Raw genomic sequence first — 23856 nt, 5'->3', positions numbered from 1 at the left:
CTCTTGGGCAAGGATCCATGAGGGAACTGGAATCCATGCCTGTGTGGATCCATGGCAAATTATTGATCAGACCTGTGTGGTCTTCCTGAGACTCAGCAAAGCTCAGAACCAGACCTCCCCATCCATCCCAGAATGGGTTATTTAGCAAAGAAACGAGCCCATATGTTGCATTTAGCCCCAAAATGCTGCTTTTCCACACTGAACTGCGTACACATGTCCAGGGCACTTGCAATTCGCTAGATTTTTTTGTACATTACAAAAAAAAAACATTAAAAAAAGTAGAAACAACCTTGGAAACGAGGTTTTTCCCTCCACTGAAGAAGGTAGGTGACAGCAATTTCAGTTCAGGTGGTTAAAGCATCTCTCAGAGCTGCCTGTGAGGGGATGGTCCCGGCTGGCAGAAGTTTATTCACCTGGGAATAGGTGCTGGTTCTGACCAGGGTGCTCCGTCTGGAGTTGTAGGACATGTCTTCATATACCTCATTGGGCTTTTTCCTCTGGAAATATTTCTTTACCTGCCAAACAAAGAAAACAGACATTCAAACCAGAGCCTGGAAAGACCCCAACCAAGGAGTCATTTTCCATCTTAGGAGTCCATCTGCATCATCTGTTGGAAGAGGAGACATACTTTTAAAATTCCTCTCACGACCCAGTGAGGTCTTAGAGGACCACGTGGAAATTATCAGCCTATTTATTTTACTTTCTTTTATGAGTCTGATGCAATTTCAGGAAAAGTTCCTTCAAGACTTGGATGTAACTGTAGCTTTGACATAAATAATAAATGACAATAATAATAAATAAGAATCATTCTTAGACAGTTACTGGTAACACAGGACATGAGGTCCCACTGGGCTTTGACAGAACAATGTTACACTACTGGTTTTTAGCAGTGCTGGATCCACATTTGAAGGGATGAGACAGGAGCCTGTGAGTCACACATTTAATTTTCAATAATATTTATACAGCAGAAAGATCTATCAGAGACAATTTGTGGGCATTTTCTACAGTATACGTATAGAAATAACCCCAGTGAAGGAAAAAAATGCAATAATTTTTTCTTTTCTGGAAAGGGGCCATTTTTTTGTTTCCCAGCACAACTTTCAGACATCAGGCTATTTTATGAGTTTTTGTTGCCCTTGTGTCCCCCTCCAAGTCACATCTCTTACAAGCTTGCTATGTACAGCTCCAGTCCCAATTCACAAAAAAAAATTTTAAAAAGCAAGGAAAGCAGAACAGTGAGGGTCTTTGTTCAGGGATACACACACAACACATGGCTGTGTCAACCACACAGCTCACTTGAGGTTTGTTATCAAAAAACAATAAATGTCTCATTTACAAAGGGTTACAGGAGTATAAGACACTGTGTTAGCTGCCAAGAGTTTACAGCTGGATGATATTAAATGTGGCGAAATAGGAGAGCAATAAGGAACCACAATTCCTTAGGTTTATCAGATGTTTGCTTGACTCTGGCACTATTTCAAAATAATATCTGTTTGTTCCACCAAACTGCCCCAGTTTTGCTGTGGTGACTGTACTTACATCCACACGGTACAAGGCACAGCACACCAGGGCACAGAACAGCACAGCCATCACGATAAGAAGGGCATACAAATCCCAGGAGCTCTTCTCACATGCCTGCTTCACTTCTGCGTCTAAAATCACAGCAGCATGGTTATAAATACAAAGAGGCAGAATTTTGTCGGATTAAGTTCTTTTCTGACCCAGACATGGGGTAATTGAGAGGTGAGACAAGACAGATGTTTTAATTCACGCCATCACAATCAGAAGCAAACTATTTCTTAATTACAATACATCATAAGTGCTTCTATCAGCTTTTGCCACATCATGCTGCAAATGCCTTAAAGCCAAATCATCTAAAATTTCCCTTCATGGGTGCTACTACAATGCACCTTTCATAGTTCTATTTCTCCAAGGTATCCAGTCCTTTTTTCAAGGCCATCATTTGAAAGTTGTTTCTAGCTCCATTTCTCTCTCAGCAATGTCTGTCTTATTCCATGGCATTTCTAAGTCAGAATTTCTTATCTCAAGGTTTGCATATAGATGCACACTATGTGAACCTTCCGTCAGGTTTTGAGAATTCTCTACAAATCTATTTCCCACAGAATTTTATTTTTATTCTGAAAAAGATAATTTTACAGTTTAGCCACAAATTTGGATCTTGACTACAGCTACAGAGCCACATTTCTCATGCCATGATTATTCTCACTGGCATTCCCTGTGCTCTTCCAGAGGCTGGGGGTGGCTGCAGGTGGGTCAGCAAGGAGCACTCCACAAAGGCACCTCCCACACCACTGACAGGACCACACACTCCTAATGGGAGCAGAAAATGATTTCCTGCAGTGTTGCTGCAACCCCGAGCGCTCTGAATTACCCAAGAGCCAGGCTGATGAGAGGTGCAGACAGAAGCAGGAGTGTCTTCATGTTCATGCTGTGGTATAAAATGCACTGAGCAGAATAATGCTGGTGGAAAGGGTTTCAACTCTCTAAAACCTCAATTAATCCATATATGAATAACACACTAACTAATAATCACACCTCCGCTTTGTTGGGCTACTGTCATTTCCCCCACCTCACTTTACTGAGTCGTTGCCCCAGCTGTGGGTGGTGGCACAGAACAGGACCACAGATGCCTTTGCAGACTGCAGGAAAAGCCTTTGCAACTCTTAGGGCCTTTGTAAACCTTATTTTACAAAGGCCTCAGCAAATCTCAATGTACAGGGTTAAATTTTTGTAAGACCAAAATCAAGCTCTCTCTTGCTGGTTCTGACTTCAGTTTAGCAAATGGGTACAGCAAAATCCTGCAGGAAAATAAAAAACTCATCTGTGGAGCACAGAAAAAGAAAAACTCATCTTTGGAGCACAGAGAAATGAAACCCCCGCTTTGGAACACAGAAAAATCAAAACCCCTGTTTGTACCACACGCTCACAGAGTGCTTAGTGTGTAACAAGGGTATGTGAGAACATCTCTGCTGTGGTCTGTGGTGCTTGAAGCAAAAGTCCAAGGACTTGTTTTGTGCTCCCCAGTGTGATTTGATTTTTTTTTTTTTTAACACAAGACTTGCTTGAGGCAATGGTTTCTAAAATCCATTTATGTCATGATAAAGTCAAAGATTTGGTGCTGAAAGTACTTAACCATACCCTAAAAGTGACAGATTGCACTCAGTGAAGTGTTTGTTACCTTGTTTTGACCTTTTTTCTTTTTCTAAGCTGCAGGATCATGGCAAGGTCTGAATTCCCCTCTGGTTGTACAAGTCAGGTGGAAACACAGAGTCTGTTTCTGTGTCTGACCTTAACAGGAAATAATTTTCTAGGCAAACTTTCCTAGGTTTGCCTGTCCTGACTAAAGTTCCAAAAGCTTTCTGTCCACAGTACAACAACAGATATTTATGATTAAATGAGCAAAAGGGTGATACCTTTAACCAGCACCATGGTGCCTCTTGCAGAGAACAGAGGAGAACCCTTCACCTCCTGGGCACAGATGTAATTATCACTGTCCTTTTCCTGTAGCTTGTGTAGAATCACCACAATTCTATTTCCTTCCCTTGAATACTCCAAGCGATTCTCAAAGGCAGGAGAAACCCCTGACCCGCGGAGATTTGGCACAGACAGAACTGTGCCGGGCTGCACATGAGTCCTGAACAAGTAGAACTTCTCTTCACTTTTCAACTCACACGTGATGTTGACAGACTGGCCTTGCTCAGGGTTGGCATGGAGTGGTGTCTGCTCCAGAGGCCTTCTGGATTTAGCTAAAAACAGAGAGATTGGTGGTTATCACACGCTTAACACAGTGGATTTCAACTGGGGAGCAAGGGGACAGAGCAGGCAGAAAAGAACAGACCATGGTGTTGGGAAGGATAGAAGTTTGACAAGGAAGTCTCACAGATATGGATGCTTAGCAGGAAGATTTTTAAATGTAGAGTCTGATGAAGGAATAGAGATGGAAGCAAGTTTTGATATAGAAGAAAAGAATTGCTGAGGCAGTCTTGCTGGATAACCAAGGAGGAAAAGTGTATGTTGGTTAGAAGGGGTTTTTATGGCTTAGAGCAAAGGATAAACCCACCTCAAACAAGAAGATGTTTGTACCAAGCAGAAAGACAGCACAGGCAAACAAGGCAGCAAATGTTGCAAGTAGAAAAAAGGTTTCAGAATTTTCCACTGCAAGAAAACTGAAAAACAACTTCTAGCTTAAACTGTAATGTTCTAACTTTTAGTGATTGGAGAATGGTAACATGAATGTGGTAATTATAGTAGTTATGATAGGCTACAGATAAAAGTTAAGGTATAGATTGGTTCTGCTGTATTAAGATGCTCAGCAAAGAAAAGTCTGTAATGCATTGTAACCAAAACCAAAGGGTGTCCAGGCCTGCCTGCAGCTGGAGCTGAGAGCTGTAGGCACAGCTCTGTCACCCATCACCCTGGACTGCTGTGACAGTTTGGATACAACAAGCTGCATTTTGGAGAGCTGCCTGGAATCCTGCATCCCTCATTTCAGCTCTTACACCATGGAAATGTAGATACAATGAATTTTTAAGCATGCTTTACACAGGCTTTAAGAAGGATATATTTTAGTACGCCCTGGCTCAGGATCTGAAAGGAGGACTGACCAACAGGTTTAGCTGTTTGTACAGGGTCTGCATTACCCAAGAAATTATAAATACTGACCTCCTCTAAGGGAATACAGCCTGACCAGCACGTCCTGCAGCCGTGCATCATTGCCTGCTTTCTCAAGCAGAGAAAGATCTGGGGGCTGTTGGTCTGGATCAAATCACACAGTGTGTGTCCCATCAATGTGAAAATGGTCCATGAGAATGGAGTGGTCATTAATGACTCACTGTGCAGCTGGGAAGACATTCCACTGAGTTCCTCTGAGGACAGGACTTATTCCTTTTAATATTACCATTGAAGTGGATAAGGGAGTGAGGACAGAATTTATCAGGTTTGTAAAAGGAAAGCTGTAAGCATTTCAGAGAAGAGGATCAGAATCAGAGATATAAAGCAATAAAATAATAATAAAATAATTTGGAGAGACAATACATAATAAACAAGATGTGATTCATTTGAGAAAACACAGCCAAGAAGTTTGAAAGGAGAAGCCCAAGGGAGGAGATGATAATCCTTAATGGATATAAACTACAATTGCTGATCAGCAATCAATTAGATCTCACATGCCTGGGGACAGGAAAGGAAGAAAATCCTGTAAGCTTTGGGAAAGATGTCTCAGGTTAGAAGGTCTCATTGGAAGGACAGTTTCATGGAGGAATAAACTGCCAAAGAATAGTGTGGACTCAACCCTCTTCTAATGAAAAATGTAAATAACAAAGACAGAAAAGTTGTTCCCCCAACCAGAAACACCTGCCAAAAGAAACACTTCTCATTCAGCAACTCCTCACTAACAAGAGAAAAAACCCTTTACTCACTCATGCTCAACTTGCATAAGACCAGCCTCCCAATTATTACCAATTTGTCATTTAAGATGAATCAGTAAAAACAAAAGAGGTTTGCAAAAACAACTGCTACTAAAAAAACCCCTCTTTGCTCTGCTAGATTTTTAAAAAGGTTTGACAGGTTGTTTTGGAAAGAGCTGTGAGACCTCACCGTTTCCAAACTGCTGCAGCAACCTGTGACTCATGTGAAAATCTGTAGCTGGCATTAATGAGTCACAAATTCATCTTCTAAAATTGTTTAGGGTTTTTTGGTACCATGCTATCTCATGTGTTTTCTTCATTGTTTCAGGGAGCAAACCCACACATTCCTTCAAATCTGTACCTGAGCAGACATGGAGGAGGTTCTGTCAGACTCAACCTCCCATTGTGTCTCCTTCTAATCTTTGATTTAAAGTACAGATCTGTATTCTTGACATTAAAGGGGGAATTGCAATACCTTTGACCAGTACTATGATTGTCTTCCTATATATCTCCTTCATTTGTAAGATATCTGTGCATATGTAGATTTCAGAATCAGACTCCCGTAACCTGTGCAGCGTTATCCTGAAGTTCTCCCCTTCCTTTGAACACTCGATGCGATTAGCAAAGTCAGGATTGATACGTGAAGAATTCTCCTTGGAACAATATATCACATTGACACTCTGTCTGATAAGTCTCAAGTACATTCCCAATTGATACTCTGCACGATTCATTGGGCAAGTTATGCTGATGGAGTCTCCTTCCCAAGCACTGATAACGTCTGTGGACTGTTCTTTTCCTCTACCTAAAAATAAGAAATGCAATTGAAATTGTAATATCAGAGTTCCTCTTGGTCTGATCATATCAAAGTACTTTTCAAAACCAACTCCTCCACCAACAGAACTGCTCTGTGAGACTGCACCTCATTCTCCCTGTGTCATTTCTTGGCTGCTCTGGCACCTGCAGTGCCTTTCATGCCCAGTGACCCAAGCAGATCAGCACCTTCCCAAGCTTCAAAGGCCTTGGCAAAGAAGTGGCTGCTGTCACTCACACAGAAAATGTAGTTCTCTCTCTAGATTCCCAGGAAAATCCTATTACTTCTCAAAATACAAACTTCACTAAGATTACCCTGATAATTGGTTTCAGATCTAAATCAGGAATTTGCAAGTAAGGAAAAGTGGCAGAGAATAGAATACACTTGTCCTTTTAAAGGGGCTTTTATAACATCAGGGAACTGGATAATACAGATTCTCAGATTCAATACAGGAAGAGGCTGCAGAAAGTGTAAATCCAATCTATTTAAGAAACAAATGTAGAATGAAATCCTTGGAGTTCTCTAATGACCCCAATATCCAAAGAAACTGAAGGGGGAGTATTTGTGCAATGAATAGAAAGGAATAGAGAGATCAAATGGGAAACACCTGAAAGAAGCTACATCAGAAGCAAGGGAAGAAAAATGAAATAGAGAGTGTTACATGTCTAAGGCAAACATAGTTTAGAAAATGTTGGAAAAAAGGAAAGAAAAGACTGAAATGTGAGAAATGTAAGAGCACCGATGTTGTACGTACCATCCTGGGCAGGGAAGCATGGGAGAAGCAGGAGAAAGAGGGATGCACTGGGGAGAAACAACATCCACAGCATCTTCAAAGGTCTTTTTAGTTGCTCCCTCAGTCTGAACAATGATTTAAAGCCCTGAGTAAAGAGTCCCAAGAGCCCCAGGTTAGGCTGTTGTATGCCAGTTACTTGAGCTGTCTACTGAAAGAAGTCAGCAGAGTTTTGCTTTTGTATCACAATGGTTATGGGGGAAAAACCATTTCTCTGGGAGGTGCACCTTGGGTTTCTTCACACTTAAACCACCAGCCCTGTTTTTGTGCTGCTGAGCAACCCCCAGCCCTCAGGGCAGCAGCAGAGAGCTGTCAGTGGGCAGCACCTTCCTCCCCTCTGGAGGCAACTGAGAAAAGGGCGGCTCAAATTTGCTCTTCAAAGTGCCAAAATCAGGCAGCTGTCTCGCAGCCCAGAAATGCAGTACCATCTGAAACATCAGTTCTGTTTGTCAGGACTCCCACAGGCTTAGATTGGTGGCTGCAGATGCAAAAGTCTTGGCTTTTTAAGGAGAAAGGGGATGAGATATGCTCCCTTAGTTCAGGAAAACCCTCAGTTATTATACAAGCCCTGCTCACAAACCAGCAGATTTGATCTGCATCGTGACAATGTGAATAATTGCCAAGCAGGAGGAGCTGTGGAGTTCCTTCAGCAAACACCACCACTCACACCCAGCCTCCCCCAGGGCAGACCTGACCCACAAACCAGCAGGAGAAAGAGGATTTGACAGGAAATCTGTAGAACCTAACAAGGTCTTTTGATCTTGTTGCTAAAAGGATCTATTCGAGGAAACATAATTACCTGAAGTTTCAGGCTTTTTCTTCTCCCTTAACTTCATTGCAAAGCCAAGACAATAAACAATTCCAGTCTTTACCAGGACAATAAAGCCTTTTTCTACCTAGCAAAAAAGTGAGAATTAAACTTGCAACTCGTCCAATTGTGTTCTTAACAAGTAAAAGGAGTAACATTTTCTAAGAGAAGAGATTGGCTCTAAGACAGGAGCACTAAAAGAAGACAGTGTGAGACCCTCACATGTTGTTTGTGACCGAGGAAGCTTTCATGCCTCTCCCTTCCCTTCTCCCTGTGGAGTCTTTCCAGCCCCAGCTCATTCATCCATCTTCTAGAGCCTGACCAGGAGAGGAGAAAGTCCCTTGGAATCTGGAGGAAAAGCAGGATACTGGCTCCTCCCTTCTTTAAAAAGTAATTAGATGTATTATTGCTTAATTACCTGTAGTTAAATTTTCACTTTCACTTTTAGAGTGCAGTTCAGCAGTATCACTGAACATTGACACCAGGCAAGCCCATGCTGATGTGTGGCACAGTGCAGTAGGGAAAACATGGGAAAAGCCAATCACACTCCCAAAAACTCCTCAGGAACCTGCTCAGAAGTGCCTGGGCAGTCACCCTGTCCCTCTGGGTACTGCAGCAGGGATGTGAGTGACTGAATCTGCTCCCCAGCCTGGCACTACCTGGCCATGCAAGGGCTCCCAGGTCTGTAGTAAGCTCAGGGCCTGTAAGCACAGGGTACAGATGAGGGTAAGATCTGCTGCTTTACCTTCTCTCTTTTTTGTGGGACTTTTTGGGGTGGCATAATGTGGTGTTTGTGAAGGTCCCCAGGATGAGGGAAGAGATGAATCTGATTCCATTGTCTTAGAAGGCTGATATTACATTACATTACATTACATTACATTACATTACATTACATTACATTACATTACATTACATTACATTACATTACATTACATTACATTATATTATATTATATTATATTATATTATATTATATTATATTATATTATATTATATTATATTATATTATATTATATTATATTATATTATGAGAAAGGATACATCAGAAGGCTTCACAAGAATGAGTAATAAAAACCTGTGACTCCTCAGAGCCTCAACACAGCTGGGCCATGATTGGTCATGAAATTAAAACCATTCACATGGAACCAATCAAACATTCACCTGTTGGTAAACAATGTCCAAGCCACATTCCAAAGCAGCAGACACTGGAGATAATTATTGTTTTCATTTCTCTCTGAGGCTTCTCAGCTTCCCAGGAAAAAATCCTGGGCAAAGAGGATTTTCAGAAAATATCGTGGTGACAGCATAAGTTAAAGCAAACTATTAAATAGATTTTAATTCTCAGCAAATGCAACACATGGTTACAACAGGGAAGTGATCTGGAGAGTGCCTGACCCTGCTCTTTCCCCTCTTCCCTACTATCCCAGATATCTCCACAGATCCAGAAGATCTTTGCCTTTGGCCCCTGCCTTTGACACACAGAACAACCTTTATTAGTTTTTGTCAGCCTGTGCAAGCTGTCCCCCAGGCAGTGACAAGCAGCAGTGCCAGCCCTGCAGTAGAGTGCAGCTGGGTCTGAGAGCAGCAATGCTTCCTCCCAGCCCACAGCTCACCCTTTCACCACGCTGCCCTCTTCCACCCTGGCTCTCAGCACAGCCTTTTCAGCAGGGATTTCACAGGGAGCCTCTGTTCCAAACAAACCTGTGCCAGCCACAGCCTGTATGGGCTTCTGCAGATTCACAGGGACTGAAAGCAGCCTGTGGGAGCAGAAATCTCATTGCTGCTGCTGAGCTCATCCTTCCCTGCCATCTGAAACAGCTTGGGATTCCTCCTGGAAAACCACCTTGCTGTTAGACAAGGAAAATATATCTACAGGGCAGTCTTCAGGTCAGTCAGGTCATAAAGAAACCAAAGTCCAGTGCATAATGTCATCTCTGCATGGCACCAGATATCCTCTGACATGCAGATAAAGGAGAAAGCACCAATGCCACTCCCTGTCACAGCAGGCACAGAGGGCTGTGGCAGTGACAGGAGTCACACAACCCCAGCCCAAGGTACCTCAGCACACAGCACCACGTGTAGGAATTACAGCCTTTGCCCCTGTGAATCCACACCAACCCTTTTTCTCTGGAGCATCATCTGCTGGTCCAGGTTCTTCACTGCAAGGGGTCTCAAAGAAAAGCCAGAAAGTGGGGAAAGGAAATGCACTGCACCCCCTGTTTGTGAGCTGAACCCCTGCTTGTGCAGGACAAGGAGCCCTGTGCATGCACTGTTGCACTCCCATCTCAGGCATCTCCTGATGGAAACTGGAAGTGCCTGTGCTGGTGCTGGCAGAGCTTGCTGCTGCTTTGCTGCTCTGAGGAACTTGGCAGCTGTGAGGAACTCAGCAGGAACCCTTGGAGTTACTGCACAAAAATCCAAGCATTTCATGGAAACACTGATGGGTATTTACCAACTCCACATCTTTGCCAGATGGACCACTGAGAAAAAAGAGTTGCCCAGCAATTAAACATTCGTTTTCTGAAGCATTGAGCAAGTTATGCTGATGGAGTCTCCGTCCCAAGCACCGATAGATGTTCTCTTGACTGTTCACTTGCTTCACCTAAAAATAGGAATAGCAATTGAAATTGTAACATCAGAGTTCCTCTTGGTCTGATCATATCAAAGAAGGTTTCAAAACCAACTCCTCCACCAACAGAACTGCTCTGTCAGACTGCACCTCAGTCTCCCTGTGTCATTTCTTGGCTGCTCTGGCACCTGCAGTGCCTTTCATGCCCAGTGACCTGAGCAGCTCAGCACCTTCCCAAGCTTCAAAGGCCTTGGCAAAAGAGTGGTTTCTGTCACTCACACAGAAAATGTAGTTCTCTTTGTAGATTCCCTGGATAATCCTATTAGTTCTCAAAATAGAAGCTGCAGTAAACTCAGTCTGATAACTGGAGCTGGTGTCAGATCTAAATCAGGAATGCAAAGGCAAGAAAAAGTGGCAGAGAAGAGAAGAAAACACACTTTTTTTTTTAAGAAGAATTTAATAACATCAGGGAACTGGATAATGCAGATTCTCTGAAAGATGAGTGCCGAAGCTGTAAATCCGGCCTACATTGAGAAACAAAGGTATGCAAATATATAATGAGACCCTCAGTGCTTTCCAATGACCCCAGTAACCAAAGGAGCTGAAAACAAACATTTGTACAATGAATAGCAAGGAACAGAGGCATCAAATGGGAATCACCTGTTCAAAGTGTTGGAGATCTCTTAAAACATCACCAGCAAGGGGATCAGTAAAATCCAGATTTGATATTAAGCATCAGCACAACAGAGTTTGTTGGCAAGGTTCACTCTGCTACTGACTGGATGGTTGAGACAAATTGAGGAAAAAACAAGCAACAAAAAAAATCCAGTCAAAGCAGAAATGAACCAAGAACTGTGTGTGTGCTTGTGTTTAGCTGTGTGGCAAAAGGACAGTGATTCAGCAAACATTCACATTGCTTTAGGCATTTGTTTCTCCCCTTGTGCTGCCACTGATTTTTGCTCAACAGTCCTGATAGTAAATTAGATCCAATGCAAAAGCTGAGGATTTATTCAAATCAGGTGGGAATGGGGAATGATTTAAGGATACCAAATACCCAAAGTGATTCCTGAGAAGCTGTACTTATCTCACGCTGTCTAAACTTGCCTAATTTGTCAGGAAGATTGAAACCAGAGTTCTGCTCAGCCTGGGGACCTCTGTGACCCCATGCCATTCCTGAGGGAGCTGGACACAGCCTCCCACCCAGCCCTGCACAGGAACACTCAGTCATTCCTCAGCCTGCAGGTGGGGGCAACATCAAATATCTCTTCCAAATTCTTCCAGTTCAACCTACCAGCCAGCTTGTGGTGCAAAAGGCTTTGGTGAATGCAGAGATGACCTGAGAATTCAAACAATACAGGCACCTGGGTGCTGCTGTGGCATTACCAAGTGACAGCCATGCAGAGGGCATGGGAAGGATTTCAGAGCTGTTCCTACTTTGTCCCAGAGAGAATTCAGCTGGTTTCAGTGCTGCTGAGTCAGCCACACACCCTGGGGTGCTGCTGTCTGCAGCCAAGCCAAGGAGAGGAGGATGGGGGCTCCTGGTGCTGTCTGTGCTGCTCAAAAGGCCTGGAGCTGGACAAGAGTCACAGAGCTTGGAGAAGGTGTGGATGTGGTGAAGCTACCTTTGTGAAAACAGGACGATTTGGGACTACAAGGGCAGCAGTTCCCATGGAAAATGAGTCTGTGTTTAGCTGGTTGCTGTACATCATGAGAGAGGAGGCTGCTGGCAGAGAAGTTTTCTCCCTTGTAGATGGTTATGAAGGTTGTGTGAGCCTTTCTCTGTCAGAAGCCTTGCTGTCTTTCCTAGAAACTGCAGAATTGAAAAAAAAAATCTGTGAGGCCACCCAAGAGACTGGTAGATTCCTGTTAGAGTTATAAACAAAATGCCTGAATTTGTGAAGTCCTCCAGGCACCTTCCCTCTCCCATCTGCTTCTGAGCCACCCCTTTCTCCAGCAAGGGGGCAGCTTCAGGGCTCTGCTGTAACCCTGCCCTGGTGCTGTGACCCATCAACTTCTGCCTTAGAAGGGCTCTAGGACAGACCTGAGTCATCACTGGACATTGCACCCCAGGGCAGGACCTCAGGGCAGTCATTACTGGTAAATGATTTACCCCTCACACTAATATATCCATTAATCTATTGATGTAACAACAGTGAGACTGGTTTTGTGCTGCCTTTGCTGGGCTGTGCAACTCCTCCTGAAACAAATTCAGACTTGGAAATTTAATCCTTTGGCTCTCAGAAAGAAACAACCAGCACCAGGGGATGCACTAGTTCAGGAACTGAGAGGAGGCCCAGCCTCAGGCATACACAAGGTGTCAAAAACCCTGGAGCCAGGTGGACACAGGATGGAGGGGGAAAGCCATTATTGCAGGTTCAAGAAGTGTCCACAGAGCCATTTCATATTGGTTTGCAAAACAAATTTCCCTCCTGGATGCATTTAGGAAATCCTTGTTCTTAAATTAAGGCTGGCTCTGGAGTGGGCAGGGCTGGGAGAGGGACCCACTCTCCTGAAGGCCCTGTCAGCCTGGATGTCCTGGCTGGGACACATCCCTGCCAGGGAAGCTGCACAGCAATGCTGAGTCTGGGTCTGCCCCAAGGAGGGAAGGCTGAGCCCTGTGATTCCTTGGCCCTGCCAGTGCTTCCCCCTTGCTTCAGGAGGAAGCAGTGAGGAAATTCCTTCTGTGCTCATTTTTCACAACAAAGCCACCGGATGGGCACTGTGATGGACATTGTGCTGTTCCTGCAGTTCTTAATGATGTTCACTGGGCTGACAGCCATTCAGTTATCCTGGGAACTGGCTCCAATACTGTATAAAATTTGCCCACTGGCAGACAATGTTTCCAAAGCCTGACTAAGCTTGTCCACCAAGACCCATCTTGGTCTCTAACAGTAAACATCCAGGGAGAAAACTGATGGAAATTTTTTTTTCTTTGTTTTTTTTTTTCTGCCAGCCCAGTGAACATCATTAAGAACTGCAGGAACAGCACAATGGAGATGAGATCCAGGAGGAAAACCCTTTATGCTTTTCCCCCTTCCAGGCGTGGGACCCACAGGCAGCACACAATTTGTGAGACTGTACCTTGGCGACGCCGCAGCCGCAAGAAGTAAAACATGGTGCCCCATCCTGTGCAAACCCCAACAAACAGGAATGCCAGCAAGACGCCAAGGCTGCTCTTTTTGCTGGTGGGAAATTCAGGATTACCTGCAGAGTAGAAGAAAACAGAGCATCCAAGTGAAGCAGGCAGGAGTGCTAAGCCATGAGCTGCCTCGTAAGCACCACACAGAGGAACTGGCCCCATCTGATAAAGAGAGAAGGAACTGATGAATGAGAGATCAAACAGCCTCTGGATCATCATGTTTTACAGAAGGTACCTGGCATAATGCTCACTTTGTCAACAGTCAAAGCAAATTCTTGTCACCCCATCACAACAGATACTTTTGAACATCAACCTTATCTGAAATAACCAACAAGTGGTGAGACCCATCCTTGATGAAGTGTTCAAATAAGGAAATCCACTTTGACTGGTTTTTAAACCTTTTTTTTTGTCAACTAAAGGTGACATTTATATATTCAAATTTCTTTCATGGTAGAAACCCCTGTCATCTTCCTCAGCTCATGGACAAAAATGTCCTCATTTAGCACTTAGATAAGGTCAATTCTTGGGAACTTTTTGCACACCCATCATGTACCCCCTTCCCTCAGCACCCCTGTGTCTGTCACTATGTAATTACAGGAACTTGAGCCTGTAGACATCTCTGTCCAGGACTGGCCATGTCCATTTGCCAAGGCAAATCTCTGAGACTGGCTGGCTGCAGCATGTGTGGATTCAAATTATGAATGTACAGGACATCTCCCTGCCCGTGTAAACTCTGTTCACATCAAGCTGTCTGGACAAGCCCCTCTCAAAGCAAAAGGCAAACACAAGAAGAGATTAACCTAGAATTCCCTCACCAGGAATGGTAACTGGCAGTGCAGCGTGTTTTCGATGTGACTTCTGAATGTAGCACTTCAGGTCAGGGTTGTAGCGCCAGGCAACTGCCTCTGCTTCACAGCAAACAGTATGGTTCTCAGTACTGATGTCACCTCCTCCGTTTTCTGAGAAATATGAAAGGCAAAAAAAGTTTTGATTATAAATACGGATCATGTAGAAGATCTTCAGTGAAGAGCCAAAAATGTTGAAGAGATTAATAGATTTTCAAAGTGGATCATGTTGCACAAAATGTTGGAGATTGCTATGATTGCTACAAGCTGGAGATGTTTCATTCCCTAACAGTCCAAATCAACCATTGATATTAGATTTCCTTCTCACCAAAGGTGAGGAGTTATTCTGGGAATCAAAAATGGAAATATTTGAAGAAGATAAGAAAGTTTTTACAGGCAGTTAAGAATAACAAAACATCTGTAAAAATCTTATCATTACCTTTATGCAATAAAAATCTACTAACAATTTTTGCAGCTGCCTTTTACCCACAGGAACCAAAGAAGAGGAACAAGCAAGTACCTTTTTGCAAATCTCTAGTAGTAGCTGAGTAAATCTCTAGGACACTGGAGCGCATCTCCTACCAACTCTTCATCCCACTGTGCCATTGTAGAGCTTATTCTTCTTCAAAGAGAATCTGGAAAACTCCCTCCTGCCTTCACCTACACATCCACTCCTTCCCGTCTTAGGGGATTCAGGCATCCCTGTCTACAGCAATTTCCAGATTTCCTGTGAATGTTGCAGTGTCACCAAAGTTTTACACTGTAGTGACCACATACAGATATTTTGCAGCGATGAGCATAAATACAGGAGAGAAATGGCTTATGGTGGCCAGAAATTAAATACAAGAGGAATGATTAGGCTCAATAAAAGCCTATTAGATTAGGCTAAATTAAAGCCCTGCAACCTGAGCCACCATGAAGTTTTGCCCTCATGGAGCCACTTGCTTCATGTACTGACAGGTGTGTGAATTCCTGATTTTGGCAGTTTTGTGAGGAGGCTGGAAAGATGCTCCTGGGTGTTTATTGAATTGGACAGAAGAGCAGCACAGAGTAGCTCCTGAGGCTGGACCTGGCTCTGGGGATGTTCGGGCTGAAGCAGGTGGGATTCATACATTGCAACGTGGCACAGAATTTCACCATGGGAATTGCTGTTGCCAAAAAAACCCTAAAATAAAAATGTATTTTTAAAAATCACAGTAACATGTGTTTATCTGAATCTCTCCTAGTGTCGTTTTAAGCAGTGCTTGACCTGAAAGAGCTGAATTACTTTTGTGAATTACTTTATGACTTTTTCTCTCAGAAGAAACCAAATCATTCCAGTTTAGTCATTCATAAGCCTTGCTGTCTGCCCACATAGAAAACAATTCAGTTTCCTCCCAGAAATATGTTTTCCATCAGTTAATAACCAGGTTCCCAGCAAGCATACCTCCACAATTCAGGATGCCACACCAGTGTTTTGGTGGCACAGTTTCATCCCAGATGCCATAAACTTCTTCAGGACAGAAATTTGCTTGCTCAAAGCAAACAGTGATGTGTGATTCATTGGCCATCAACTCAAATGTTACACCTGGAATAGTGTTTTTCTTGTGCTGTACTTCAGCGATTTTTGTACAGTCGGTAAAATCAATTCCCTCATCCTTGCATTTGCTGCTTTCCCAGTCCTCACAGCGGTAGACTTCCATAGCTTTGCTGCCTTGTGTCCACCCAGCAGGGCCAGCAGTGGACATGGCAATACCTAAATCAGAAAAAAAAAAAAACAAAGAAAAAAAATTTCCATCAGTTTTCTCCCTAGATGTTTACTGTTAGAGACCAAGATGGGTCTTGGTGGACAAACTTAGTCATGGCTTTGGAAACATTGTCTGCCAGTGGGCAAATTTTATACAGTACTGGGGCCAGTTCCCATGATAACCTTTGGGGTAGAAACATGATGGAATTTCCCCACTACTTCCACTGTTTTTTTAACTGGGAAGCTGGCAGCTTGGGAGGTGAGTTGAAAGATGTTTCTCTTGCTGAGCTCCTCTCTTCTTGTCCTCTTTCCTTCCCAAACTCCTTGGCACAATCCCACCAGGTGTCCCTCCAACACACTGCAGATCCCAGGACCACTGAAGCTCAGGGCTGAGCTGCCACACTGCCCACCCTGGGTGAATGTCCCAGGTTCCCTCCCTCAGACCCTGCCAGGAAAGAGTCAGTCCTTTGGGAGAGGGCTCACCTCATCTGACATCTGACAGACCCAGACAGTCACCCCTCCCAAAAGAGGAGATTGGGACATCTCGGGGTCTTTCGGTTGCTCTGTCCCCAAGAATGTTCAAAGTCTCTTTTCCCAGTCTGAGTGCTTGAAGAATGAGTTGGAGCTCTTCAGTTTTTGGTCTCAAGGTTGTTTATTGTGTCTTATCTATAAAAAATTTTCTCCTGCGCTGCCGAGGTCCATCCAGCAGGACAGTTCCACGCACTCTGCCTGGCCCCAGGGTGGTTTTATGTCTTTAGACTAAAAACTATATATACAATGTTTACAATTGCTTCCCAATACCTCTCACCTATGTTAGACAGTGAGCTTCTACTCTAAACCAATCCCAAAGTGCCAACATCACAGCAGACGATGGAGGCCAAGAAGAAGGAGGAGAAAGGCTGGACACACCCAGTTCCCTCTTTCTTGCCTCCTGAACCTCCATTCCAGAAACCCCAAAATCGACTTTTTCACCTTGTCATAACTTCACTATAATTCTACCTAAACTGTTGTGGCTTGCTGATCTTCATCTAAGGTTGGTAATTTGCTCCATGGGTCATAATCAAACCCACAGGCACAGTGGGCTCTGTGCCAGGATCTCTGAGCCCCCTGGCAGGGGTCCTGGCCATCCTGGACAGCCAGAGGGATGTTCTGGCTTCCCACAGGCACAGGTCAAACACATCAACCTTCACCTCCTTAATTTCTCTTCTCACCTTAGAGGTTTTGTGGTCTTGGTTTTAACTGGGCACAGCTGAATTTATCCTAACAGAGGTTTTGAGCTATGGAAGAGCAGGGAAAAGCGCTGAGGTCAAACACAGAGACTCACTTGGATGGGGAGCAGCAAGAGCCAGGAGCAGGAACCCCATGTGCAGGAGGTGGGGAGAGTCCATGGGGCTGCCCGGGGCAGTGAGCTCCAGCAGGGCTGGAGCTCTCCCAGATCCTCCACAGCGCCAGGGCAGGCTCCCCCCTCAGTCTTCTCCCTGTGGGAATTAAAGGCAGTGCTTAGCACCCAGTGTCTCTGCTCTCTGTGTCCAGACAAAAAGATAACAAATGTCAGACGGCAGCTTCCAGCCCAGGTCACGGGCTGGGGGCAAGGCAGAGGAACCCTCACACTGCTCACACAGCGGCTACTGCACTGCACAAGGGCCAAACTCAGAGCCCTTCCCACCTCTGGCTCATGCACAGCAGCAGGAGACACGAGATCCTTCTGCAGGGAGAGGGAAATCCCTCCTGAGCCTGCTGGGCAGGGGGCTCCGTGTCCACGTCCTCCTGCACACACCCCTCAGCAGGAGCAGCAAATAACAGCTGGATTTGCTGCCAAATTTTCCCAAGTTGAGTTTCCAAGCTCCAAAGTTTGCTCAAATTGTGCAAAGCCCACCAGAAAACTAAGGAAGACGGATTATGCTGATTGAATGTTTCACTTGGCCTAAGATTAAATATTTATTGTCAAATCGAATTATATTTTTAATTTAGGAGATCTGATGGGAAATATCTGTTCAAGTCAAATGAACAAACAAACAATAACTTGGTATTTCTTTTCAAAACGTCCTTGGATTTAGTCAGAAGTTAGTTTTCATTTAAATAACACGACTTTGTGATGTATGTTTTAGCAAAATACTCGCCAAATAAGGAAAGAAATTATAGAAAATTCACCTAACTTTCCTCACACGACTAGCTCTGGAAAACATAAAGTGCTTTGTTCCTGGGAGCTTTTCATTTAAAGCTTTCATAAAAACAACTTTTTTTTGCTGCCACAACCTGAGAAGAACTGTGAGGAAATTTCCAAATTAGTTATATGTTAATTCCTACTTACACATTCAACAGAAGTTAATAAATGCTTATCTCATATGGTCTATGCTGATCTAGATCTGCTGAGAATTCTACCCCATTTCCCAGAAACAGGTGAGCCAGGAGCAACACAACACAAGGACATGCCCTTGCAGCTTCCAGCAGGTGCTGCCCCCGTCCTTGAGACCAGCTGCAAAATTTCCTGTGGAATAAAACCTGGGACACCTCAGGCTCCCACATCAGCCCTGAGCAGGGTGCAAACCCAGGGAATGCTGGACAGAGCTGGGCCCCTGGCACTGCACCCTCCAAGGAGTGATCCATCCTCTCCCACCACCCCCTCATGCACAGAGCTCCTGCTCACCTGGACAGTCCTGCAAGGATTTCTTCTGCCCCCACCAAGTGTTAACAGCAATATCTTCTCTTACATAAAAAATTCATACATAAAAAATTCATCTTCCTCTTCCCATCCATAAAAAAATTCATCCCTTAAAATTTTTTTCCCCCCTGATAATTCATATTTCACACATTCCTTTTTCCCATTTCCTGCTTTGCAAAGCACAGCTAACAATGCCTGGCCCTCCTTCCCTGCACATGAGCAGAGTTCCAAGGGATTGACATCAACCTTGGAATCACAGAATCAGGTTTGGAAAAGACTCTTGAGTCCAGCTGTTAACAGGGCACTGCCAAATCCACCACTTAGATCATGTCCCTAAGTGCCACCTCTTCCTGTCTTTTAAATGCCTCCAGAGGATTTGTACCCCAGGGCATGTTTGCTGCACAGAACAGCTGCAGCACATCTGGCAGAGTTATTTGCCCAGAGGTTAAGATTTGGGCTTTCCCCAGTAGTTTTCAGTGAGGTCTGTATTGGTATCCTCATTTATTTGGTCCTCTCTTGTGTCTTGCCCCTCTCCACATTCTGGGTCAAGGACACGTCCCTTCCCCTTCTCTCTGGTGACATTCCCTCCTTCTCCCCCTCTTCTCTGCAGTTTCAACAGCCAAAACACCATCCACCAAAACTCTGTTCACCCCAACTGATCTCTCTTAAAATCTGGAGACTCTCCAGCTGTCTTGGCCAGCTCCTGCCAGCAGTTTTAAGCTTACTTGAATAAAACACTCAAATCTAAAGTGAAACACATTCTTTGGACAGACAAAACATTTTCCATTCAGGTTTTTTTGCATGTTTCCCTTTCTTTTTCTAAGTAATACAAACTTTCACTTAGCAGAGCTTCTGAAGTTTTCTACAGAGCTGTAACAAAGTAAAGCCAGACCCTAAAAGCAGATCAGGAGCAAGCAGTAGGTGAATAAAGGAACAAACAGGAAGGGCTGAATTTCCTTCAGCAAACACCAGCCACTCACACCCAGGGCAGACCTGACCCACCTGAGATCACCAGCAGGAGAAAGAGGATTTGACAGGAAATCTGCAGAGCCCTAACAAGGTCCTTTGGTTTTGTTTTTGAAAGGATCTCTTTGAGGGAACAGCACTACCTGAAACTCTCAGGATTTTCCTTCTCCCCAGAGCATCATAACAAACACAAGACAATAACTCCAGTGTTTGCCAAGAGAAGGGTGAAATTCAGTCTCCAATGCCATAACATCACTTTCAGCAGAGCAAAAGTTTTCTCTCAAAGTTAAAATCTGATGACCTGGAATACTCTGACCCGTGTTTCCTCCTACTTCAGCACAAATTGAACCAGGTTGCTGCCTCTCCAGTGTGTGTCCTCAAGTTTGCTGCCTCTGTCACAGCTGAGTGGGGACCCCCAAAGTGACCAAAGCAGAGTACCACCAACACCCCCAGGAGCCAGCAGAGCAGAGCTGCTGCCCCAGGGTTCACATGTTAACATCCCCTAACAGGGTTAACATCCCCTCTCCAAACGACCATTAAGCACATTCGTGGGCACACAAAATCCAGTGCTGTTCTCCAGCTGTAAACACTGCATTTTCTCATCCTCTTCCAGCCACATCCCCTGGGCTCTACAGCTTCAGGAGCAATTTAGTCTGTGGGTTTTATAGTCAGAACATGGTGGAACAAGACATCATAAGTTCTAAAATATTTATGTGGCACCCTAAGCATCCTGTGGGAACGGCTTAAGTTGCAGTCAGCTTGGAGAAAATAGTACTATTAAAGGAAGTAAGGCAGCAACAGAATGAAACTCAAGGAACTTCAGAAGATCCTACAGATTTTATTCTCTACTCTAAGTTCTTTCCCAGAAAAGGAGAAGTATTTACATAAGAGAATTTTGGTATCACTTTCCTTATCACGTTTCCCTTACTAGCCTTCGTGACAAAGACAAAGAAACAAAACAATACAAAATCATGTGAGGAGATAAAGCAGGTCTTTCCTGAGTGTATGATTGCAGTTTGTATCCACAGTTACAACAAGCCATAGCAGAGAGAGCAACCAGCAGGACATTGTGGTTGAGCTGAGAAATCTCTGCAAAAAATATTAAGTGTAAAGCACACTTTGGCTTTCCTCTACCTGCTCTGAAAAAAAATTTCCAGAGCATTATAAAACATTGGTAACATTTTTTTTACTGCCTGCAGTACATTAAGTAGAATGAAGTGTTTCACTGGTTTAACTTCTTCTATTTTAAAACCACTGATGCTTTGTATTTTGGTTCTGTCTCGTTTCATTCTGAACCCAGAGCTGCCAGGCTGGATTGTTCATTAGTCAGGCTGGACTTGTGGAAATGCACAGTCAGCTCCTTGAAAAGAAGAGCTGCAGGGATTTCTCCTGCAACCCTTCTGACAAATTCTCCCTTATTTGCAAACATGACAGGATGGAACTTTTGGAAAAGAAGATATTAGCAAGACATGCGAAGGAGCTTTGAGGGAAAAAAAGAAGGTTAATGGGCATGGGAAAAACTATTCAGAAATTACATGAACAGGAAAATGTTGTTAATACATTTATTCTATTATTTCTGAGGTCACTCACACTATTATACCAATGCACCAAGAGGAAGCTGTTGGGTTTCTGCATTTCCACAATCAGTGTGAGTTCACACAGAGCTCTCTGGAAGTTGCGAGTCTGGGCTACAAATGTGATATTATTTAGTCACAAAGATCACCAGCAATACATGTTCTTCCCCAGCAATACATGATCTTCCCTATGCAGAAAATGTGCAGCACACTGAGAATTTCCCTCCTGCCACAGACATCTCAGTGCCTGCTTCTGAATGTTTACTTCAAAACAAGAAAGCAAGAATTTGTAAGAGAACAGGGTGGAAGATAGGACCCTCTAAAGAGGAAGACAGTACCTCAGAAGCTGTTAGTGTCTAAGTCCTCATGCCTCTTCCCTTCTCCAAGTGCCTGAGCAGCCTTGCCAGATCCAAGTTCATTGAGCTCCTCTTCCACAGGAAAGCAGAAGTCAATGGGATCACAGAGAAAAAATCATTTCACTGGCTCCTCCCATCTTTAAAAGCAGCTCATCTTGTAAGAAATTGCACTTTCACTTTCGATTCACAAGTGCAGGTTAGCTAGCAGTATCACAGAGCAATGCAAACCAGGTAAGTCCACGCTGCTGTGAGTCCAGGCGCGGGTGGAATTTGCAGGAGTGCTGTAACTGCAGAAACGTAGCTGGATCTGATAATGGCAATGCTTTCTCCCAGTCCACAGTTCACTCTTTCACTATGCCACTCCTCTTACACTTTGTTCCTATTTTTTATCACATGATCTACAACCTATTTTGCTCCCCAGAAACGGAGAGTTTCTGGAAGGATTCACGTGCTTGGTGTTTGCTGAGCACTGCAGCACCTCTGCCCTTGTAGTGGAAGATGTGGAGGCTGACCCTTAGGGAAACTCACTTTCAGGGGTTTATTTAGCAGACATCATACAGAACTGATCAGCCTTCAATTTAATCCCTGTGCTCCACACCCACACTGCCCCTCCAGTGAATTTGGGCTTTGCTCTCACAGTCCCAGCTCAGGCCAGCAGCTGTGTGTTAAAAAAATGCTCCAAAAGTGGGACATTATCTATCATTCATATCTATCTATCTATCAGTCTGTCATTTTACTTTCATGTTTCAGGTTCAGGAACATTAAACTGGAGACATTTCCTCAAAGAGACACCCAAACTACAACTACAACAAACACAGCCAAAACAAAACCCAAAACAAAACCCACAACAAAACTCCTTGTTTCCCTATTACCTGTGCCCTTGTCACCCTGCCCTGGCCCAGAAGGAACACCAGCATACAGATGAGGTTTCTACATCTCTAGGGAAGTGGAATATTGGCAAAGGAAACTCCTGAGGTGGGTAATCATTACCCAGGAATGACCCCCACAAGGTGATGTGGTCATTCTTGTACAAACCCCAGGTCTGCAATATTTTTCCCTCCAGTGCTCTGGCACTCAGCACAGTCTGGCAGTGACCTCACAGCAGGGTCACACTCCAAACAAACATGTTGTGCTAATCCCAACCAACCTCCAATGCCCTCTGGCACCAAATCCTCGCCCTAAAACCACCCCTGGCAGCAGAGTCTCACTGGGTGCCACGGGCTGGGCTGGGCTGCTCAGCCAGCACTGCCTCAGTGTGTGGTGACATGAGATGTGAATTACCACAAGGAAACGAGCTGCAGTTATGAAATGCAGCAGTTAAACCACAATCTGGGGGGTTTGAGGCTCCCAGAAGATTGCTTGGTTTGAGGAATTGCTGAAAGGACTGAAGCCTTCATTCAAACCCAGCCAACCTAAGTAGCAGCTGCTCTAGTGCAAGCTGGCACCACTGAAGAGAGCAATATGCTGGGAATATGCCTCAAAATTTTCATTTTTCTTTTGTCTTGATTCATTTTCACAGAAAGGCTTAGTCTCCAAGAACAGGATTTGGTAATACCAAACCACACAAGAGTTGTTTCAGATTCACCTCTTCCTCAGAGATACAACATTGAGCTCCTCTGGCTCTGCCATAATGTGATTTTTCCACTTTCAGTTTTCTCTCTGAGTGATACCAAGTTCCTCAAAAATCTGCTTTCTGCAAGCATAGGGCAGAAATTCAGGGGTAACACATGCTGGCTAATTTAGAATTATCAGGAACAGGCAAAGATCGTGTGTACCCAAAAATATCTTGGAGAAGTTTTAGCTTGCACGGAGTTTGCACTGCATCCTTTGACTATAAACTGTGTGATAAATAGAAAAAAATGTTAGTAATTCATGTATTCAGTAAGGAGCTTTGCCTTCTTGTTAATTAGATTGTATTTATTTTGCAATAATCCCACAAACTCCACTTCTGAACATCGCTTCATTTCAACTTCCAAAAGAGAGAACCTCCAACAAGAGCTTTCTCCTATGGCCAAGGAATTTTATATTTTGATCCATCCTGACAGCACAAAATCCCTTCTAGCTGAATCCAGAATTTTCTGCCCAGAACACCAATGTTGGCTTTAACCAGAATTTTACCTAGAAACTCAACATGACAAATGAACCAGAAGATATGAAGGTCAAACACTATGAACATAGAAGAACC

General features: G+C 44.0%; 1 protein-coding gene across 1 annotated transcript; it reads right to left on the bottom strand.

Moving 5' to 3' along the window:
- Nucleotides 1–344: 344 nt before the first annotated feature.
- Nucleotides 345–17576, bottom strand: LOC131092412 (uncharacterized). The gene is made up of 8 exons (XM_058039092.1): nucleotides 17438–17576; nucleotides 15814–16122; nucleotides 14358–14501; nucleotides 13485–13607; nucleotides 5902–6228; nucleotides 3435–3767; nucleotides 1540–1652; nucleotides 345–515 (listed from the first exon to the last, which is right to left on the bottom strand). Exons 1-8 carry the CDS (start codon nucleotides 17499–17501, stop codon nucleotides 345–347), a joined length of 1584 nt encoding a protein of 527 aa, XP_057895075.1. The 5' UTR covers nucleotides 17502–17576.
- Between the last annotated feature and the right edge of the window lie 6280 nt (nucleotides 17577–23856).

The sequence above is a fragment of the Melospiza georgiana genome, chromosome 21, assembly GCF_028018845.1.
Source record: "Melospiza georgiana isolate bMelGeo1 chromosome 21, bMelGeo1.pri, whole genome shotgun sequence".
NCBI lineage: Eukaryota > Metazoa > Chordata > Aves > Passeriformes > Passerellidae > Melospiza > Melospiza georgiana.
This window is presented reverse-complemented; position numbering and strand designations above follow the sequence as displayed.

Coding starts and splice junctions, on each gene's coding strand:
- LOC131092412 (XM_058039092.1), bottom strand. CDS start 17,501: ATGGACTCTCCCCACCTCCTGCACATGGGGTTCCTGCTCCTGGCTCTT. Junction 16,123..17,437: donor TCTTGCTGCTCCCCATCCAA/GTGAGTCTCTGT, acceptor TTTCTGATTTAG/GTATTGCCATGTCCACTGCT. Junction 6,229..13,484: donor GCGGCTGCGGCGTCGCCAAG/GTACAGTCTCAC, acceptor TCTTATTTTTAG/GTAGAGGAAAAGAACAGTCC.